General features: G+C 36.2%; 1 protein-coding gene across 1 annotated transcript; it reads left to right on the forward strand.

Annotated features, from left to right (window-relative positions):
• Window positions 1–698: 698 nt before the first annotated feature.
• Window positions 699–6,370, forward strand: LOC123531070 (putative nuclease HARBI1). The gene is made up of 7 exons (XM_045311855.2): window positions 699–1,083; window positions 2,383–2,522; window positions 2,923–3,025; window positions 3,661–3,746; window positions 4,051–4,123; window positions 4,435–4,616; window positions 6,064–6,370. The coding sequence occupies exons 1-7, from the start codon at window positions 874–876 to the stop codon at window positions 6,284–6,286; spliced, it is 1,017 nt and encodes a 338-aa protein (XP_045167790.2). The 5' UTR covers window positions 699–873; the 3' UTR covers window positions 6,287–6,370.
• The last annotated feature ends 475 nt before the right edge of the window (window positions 6,371–6,845 follow it).

Genomic DNA, 6,845 nt, shown 5'->3' on the forward strand with positions numbered 1-6,845 from the left:
GAAAATAGCTCTACAGAGCAAAAAAACTGAGGACTATTTGTGTCCGCCATTATGCGAATACCATTTTTTTTATCGCCATTTTTCTATTTAGTATCTGTATGCCTTTAACGGCTAATATATTTTTTTCAGAAAGAACGTAGAACCCGGACACTTCACACAGGTGTTCCGAAAGGACACATCTGTTAAATCAGATGATAAAAATTTTCACAGGTTGTTCATAAACAAAACAATTTGCGCAAAACTTCGGATTGTTGCTCGTTTTTTCAAACTGAAGAAATTGTTAGGAAATTTCTTAAAACATAACGATCGTTTTCGGCCCAGAAATTGTAAATGTAAGCCATGTCCATTCCTTGACAAAACTGTCCAGTTTATTTGCAAGAATTGTCTTCGTTTCTATAGATATAAATGAAAAACTTTACCTACCGATTTACAGCTGGATTACATTTCCAGCGTTTTTTTTTTTTGTCCAGCGGGCGTCAGGATAGCCGGTTATCCAGTGTGTGAACAGTACCGACAAAGTAGTATTAATAAACCTTTCAATCTTTTGTAAACATATCATGTCCATATGCAAATGCAAATAACTGCCGTAAAATCTCTCATTATCCGTTTATATTACACATATATATAAAAAGGATATTTGTTTGTTTCGGTGTAGGACTGGGTTGTCTTTCGCGAGCGAGCACCAGGGGGCCGTTTTATCAACGTTCTACGACATGTCGCAGGCATGTTTTTGTCTTAGAGGTGTCGCAGACAGTTCGGTACCGTTTTATCAACGTTTGTCGTGGTCTACGACGTCGTAGAAAATGTCGCAGACTTACGACAACATACGTGCCGTCGTAGACGTCTTAGCGACGTCAGTCTATTGTATTCAATATGGCCGCATTGTTGCATTTGTACAATTGCCAAGGAAGGAGAAATGATAGACTGTTCCGTGAAAGGATAGGATTGGATCAGTTAAGAGATTTTGAGGTGATGTCTAGATACCGGTTAGACAGAGTGTCGATCGAAGCTTTGATAGGGCTACTCGCTGACGACTTGATGAAACCTACACGGAGATCGTGTTCAATAAGTGCAGAAATTCAGGTGAGCCCTCCTTTTAATTTTGATTACTGCGGTTCCGCTCACTTTACCAAATTATTATCCTTTGCGCTTCTTACATTTTCTTTGCGCCTGTAACCATCTACCTGTAACCCTACTGTATAAATCATGGCCTTGACCTTGAAAAATATAACAAACTTGAAAGCACAGAGTAATGTTTTCAATGTTTGTTTAGGATCTATAATGGACCCTACATCTATATCAATGTACCTGAGCTAATGAATAAAATGTTAACTCCTTAAAAAGCACAGGTTTTTTGTTACTTTCGCTGTAACCACATAGATCTACTGAGAAGACAGTCACTTTTATGGAAATAATTTAGCAGACAGGCAGAGGAATTGTCTATCAACCTGCAAGGCAGACCGATTTCACACAGGCTGGCATTTGCCATAAGATAAGATAAGATATAAGTCTGATTTATGTCGTCAAGACAATTAATAAATTAATACAGTATAAGTATAACATACTGTAAGCTCTAACTGAGCCTTTTTAATTGACTACTGAGAGCACTAAAATATGAGCCGTGCCATGAGAAAACCAGCTAAGTGCTTTTGTGACTGTAATGGATCTGCACAGTCTGGTCATGATCCATGCTGTTAGTGTTCAACTTGAGACAGTCAGCGAACAGCATTGCATCTGACCACAGGAGCCTGAAATTCTATCTATATAGGAGGGGTCATTTTTATATTTAGCCATTTTGGAGCATTATAGATAGAATTTCAGGCTCCTGTGATCTGACAAGACTGCGCGCATTCATCTTGTGGTGTGTGTCTACCAACTGAGCTAATCGGATATCATAGACATGTAATAGGAGCGGAAAAATGTGCAGCCCGATACAGGACTCGAACCTGCGACCTTCTGCTTGCAAGTCAGATGCTCTACCAACTGAGCTAATCGGACAACCGATATCATAGACAAATTATATACATTATATACACACTGCTGCAGGCTTTTTTATCATCCCATACAGTAGAATGCAACACAAGCTACAAAGCTCTTGTGCAACAAACCTGGTATCCAGTAACAGGTACTTATCTGTGCTTATTTTACCTCCTGTAGTAACCCTTTCATTGCTGAGTGCCGAGCAAGGTAGCTACCAGTACCTTTTTCACGCCTTTGGTATGCCGGGGATCGAACCCCAGACCTCCAACATTCAAGGCATACACTTTACCACTATGCTCTAGAGGCAGTATATACATATGCAGCTCTGTAAATTATGTTGTAATGCCGTTATTTACTCTTGCCAGTGTCATATACATGATTGCAAAATAATTTATATTTCAGGTTCTTGTTACACTGAGATACCTGGCTAAAGGTAGCTTCTACTCAGAGGTAGCAGACCTTCATGGTGTAAGCAGGAGTAGTGTCTGCCATGCAGTCGAGTCAGTTGTCACAGCTATTAATGACAAATTAGACACCATAAGGTATTAAACCTTCTCATCTTTCAATTTAGGCAGCAGCATTTACAATTCATAGGGAGTTTCATGTTGCAGATCATGATCAGACTGTACAGATGTGTTTTGCTTGTGTCTGCCCATTTACTTGGACATTTAGATGCTGAGCAGTTTATCAGTGGCTGTCTAAATTTGTGTTACAACACAACCTTTTCTAAACCTTGTGACTGATTTCAACTGAATTTTACATGAAATTATGTCAACATAATTAGATATTTCAGCAAGCACAGTTCAAGGTTATACTAGTTTTGGTAAAGAGCTAGGCTTTTGTATAACAATAACAAACAATTGTTTGTAGAAATTAACATGACAACATTTTGAAGCTGATAAACTTGTATAGGTAATTGTACGTTTTTTTTTGGTTTTGTAGATTTCCCTTGGAAAGCCTGAATTGTACAAAGTACAGTTTCTACAACAAATGCGGGTTGCCAAATGTCATAGGAGCAATTGACGGAACACTTATTCCTATACAGGTATCATTCAGTCAATTTTATTGAACAATTTTTTCAGCACTTAATTTTTAATTTTATTTGATTGACAGTATGAATTGGTTTTCGTATATTTTATTGAAAAAATGTCCTAATTATGCGTGTGTTTGTGCGTGTGTGTGTGTGTGTGTGTGTGAATTTATACTTGCGCTAGCATTTTAGAACCAACTCCACCTGACCCTGCTGAATTTTTACAATGAACTTATCAATTTCAGGGCAGTGGCAATTAAAAGTTTTGAATCATATTTTTAGCAATCAGTTAAGATCTTGATCTGATTGCATAGTGGACATGTATATCAGTTACTAGTATCAGTTCATTTGACAGACTGTCTGGAAGAATTTTCACAAAAAAGTAAGGACTTTTCTTGTCCTTTGTGAGTCCCACAAAATAGGAATAATATTCTGTAAATTAATGATTATTTATTAATAAAAATTGTGAAATATTCAAAAGTATTAACATACTTTTGAAATGTAACTGCATGGATTTACAGCTGATATTCATATGCAATGGTATCAAAACTGGAAATATTTGTCTCCATCATCAAGAGGATTGAATTATAATATTTAATATTGTACCACATTATGTATATTAAAGGCATTTCTTTTTCTTGCCAACACAGGCCCCAGCAGAAAATGAGGCAGCATATGTTTGTAGGAAGGGGTTTCATGCCATAAATATGCAAGCTGTTGTTGACAGTAATATGAGGTATGTGTATTATATTTGTTTCATTTACATTTCATTAAATTTCATTTCGAGTAATCAAATGTTTAAAACTATCCTGTGTTGATTGTTAGTTACACTTTTCCCACTTTTTACAATGTATTGTTAAGTTAAAGATGCTTTAATTTATTAATACTGTCTTTTAAGTTTAAACAATTTCTCTTTATTAAATGCTCTAGTTGATTGGTTGACTAGTCTATATTTATTTGTTAGACATATTACTACCATTTCATGGTATATTAAGTTAAATGTGCTTGATTACCAACCCAGTTACATGTATAATTTTCAGATTTCTGGATATTGTTGCAAGGTGGCCTGGATCTCAACATGATTCTTTCATCTTCAACAATTGTGGATTGAAGGTATTTTCAAAGGCATTCATTGCAAATCATACCTTTTTGTATGGTTATAATAAGCAGTATTTCAATTCTGCACAAGATTGTTGTACCCAGGCAGACATTTCCACAAACAGATAAGTTGGTCCATTTGTGTAACAGTCTGCTTTTTGCCTGGTGTGTCAATTATACTTTCATTTTTAAAATATACATAACACATCAATATATTTAGTATTTCATTTTTGTTATATAACAGAGGCATTAAGTCAGATGTAGAACTTTCTCTGGCGCGCTTATAAGAGGAAGGATTATTAATTTCATGTGTGTACTTTTTCCAGGATGTTTTGGAGTCTGCTGATTTAGGATATCTCCTTGGAGACAGTGGTTATCCACTCAGGAGTTATCTTATGACACCAATCTTAAATCCTTCATCAGTCGCTGAAGTAAACTTTAACAATCATCACAGTTCTGGTCGTTCTGTTGTAGAAAAGGCTTTTGGGGTTCTTAAATCCAGATTCAGGTAAATATATTACATGTAAATACCTAGTAAGTTCATAGCATATAAATGGTTGAAACATAAGTAATTTCAGCAGCTTCTTGTTTATATTCTTAACCTTGTCAGCATAGTGCAATAACATCATGATAAGTGTTAAAGAAAGAAACCTTGAACCCTTTTCTGCTAAGATTTGAGCTTTAATGTAATATTACTGTAGTAAGATATGACTTCCTTAAATAATTGTATATTAATTTTCAGAAAAAAAAAGCTTATGTTATTTTGTACATATGAGTAATTGTACCCCCGCTCCCGACAACAAAGTTGTAAGGGGGTGTATACTGGTTTCAGGTTGTCTGTCTGTCCGTAGACACAATCTTGTGAGCACCATCTCTCCTCATCCCCTTGACACAATTTAATGAAACTTCATACAAGTGACAAATAACAACAGTATTTGTGCATGGAGTATGATTGGTTCTTTCAAAAAAAAAATGCAGAGTTATGGGACTTTGGTTTTTGTTACTATACTATATACATAGACACAGTCTTGTGCACACCGTCTCTCCTCATCCCCATTAACACAATTTAATGAAACTTCACACAAGTGATCAGTAACAACAGTAGTTGTGCATGGGGCATGTTAGGTTCTTCCAGAAAAAAATGCAGAGTTATGGGACTCTGGTTTTTGTTACTATACTATATACTATATACATAGACACTGTCTTGTGCGCACCATCTCTCCTCATCCCCATTAACATAATTTAATGAAACTTCACACAAGTGATAAGTAACAACAGTAGGTGTGCATGGGGCATGTTAGGTTCTTTCAAGAACAAAAATTGCAGTGTTATGGCACTTTGTTTTTGTTAACATACTATGTACATACAGTCTGCATATGCAATCTTATGCGCGCCTAATCTTTCGAACCCTCACAGGGCATGTTTTGTTCTTTTAGATAAATATTCTGCATAGTTATGGCACTTGCTTTTTGTTACTATACTGTATACATACAGTCCACATAATTATGCAGGGGGGGGGGCTGGGGGTACATTCTCATCTCCTTTAGTGATAGCTCTAGTTTTGTTTGACATACAAGTGCTTTCCTACTATTCTGTTCCAGTAAGCATAAGTCTCTAATATAGTAATAGTGATCTCTGATATTATCATGTTTCCAGGACTCGATCTCTAACCTGTGAATCGATTATATTCAAACTTGACAACTATGTTGGTTTCATTAATTCACAGAAGTAAAACAAATATATCTATAGCCCATTGATTAACACTACTGTGAGTTAGTGTTGAGAGTGATAACTTTACATTGTAAGTTAGCTATCTCTAGGTGAGAACTTGTTTTGCCACAGAGATTGAAAAAAATCAGTAAAACTATAGCTTAGTACTGTATAACATTTGAATGACTTTCTCCAAAATTTTCTACCTCCCTATTCCATGAATAAATCATTGTTAACTTTTTCAGGTGTTTACACAAGTCCGGGGGATGTCTGATGTTGAAACCAAGCAAGTGCTGCAAAGTCGCAGAAGCTTGTGTGAGGCTTCACAACTTCTGTATTGATAGACAGATACCACTGAATGAAGATTTGGCAGAACGTGACACCAATGATGATATTTCTGTATGCCAGCTGCCACCATCAAGGTCTGGCTCGGAGAAAAGGTCACGGCTGGTCCGATTATTTCAATGAAATCATTTATTTGGATTTGCTGTAAATGTGTTTTTTACAACATCATTTTTGGCATTTACCGAAATAATAATGTAGACCAAGGAATTTATTGTTGCTTTTTTATGACATTTTTTCCTGAAGAAGAACAGCTGACTTTTGTGCCCCCCCATCGAAGGAGTGGTATATTTTTTACAGATGGCTGTCAGTCTGTCTGTTGGTATGTAGACCAATCAGTTTCCGGATGATAAATCAAGAACGCTTGGGCCTATGATCATGAAAGTTGATAGTGAAGTTGATCATGACCAGCAGAGGTCAAAAGGTCAAGGTCACATTGAGCCAGAACAGTAAAGCTTTTGTTTTGCTTACAGTGAGCATATAATTTCTGTTCCAAGGGGGGCATTTCCTGTTAGACGAGTTCTTGTATTTAAAAGCCAGCCATACTTATAAAGAGGTACATTTTGTACTGTATATGGTTTATACCTGTCATCTGTAGAATCTCTATGACTTGACTTCCCCTAGTTATCAATGAAGCAAACGTTTTAACTTCCAACAATGATTCATAAAAGCCAAGTTAGAACTT

This window comes from Mercenaria mercenaria, chromosome 16, assembly GCF_021730395.1.
Source record: "Mercenaria mercenaria strain notata chromosome 16, MADL_Memer_1, whole genome shotgun sequence".
Lineage (NCBI taxonomy): Eukaryota > Metazoa > Mollusca > Bivalvia > Venerida > Veneridae > Mercenaria > Mercenaria mercenaria.

Excerpts from the sequence above, each read along its gene's own strand:
- LOC123531070 (XM_045311855.2), top strand. The coding sequence starts at position 874 with ATGGCCGCATTGTTGCATTTGTACAATTGCCAAGGAAGGAGAAATGAT. Across the intron at positions 2,523-2,922 it reads GACAAATTAGACACCATAAG|ATTTCCCTTGGAAAGCCTGA; the intron begins GTATTAAACCTT and ends TTGGTTTTGTAG. Across the intron at positions 4,124-4,434 it reads TCAACAATTGTGGATTGAAG|GATGTTTTGGAGTCTGCTGA; the intron begins GTATTTTCAAAG and ends TACTTTTTCCAG.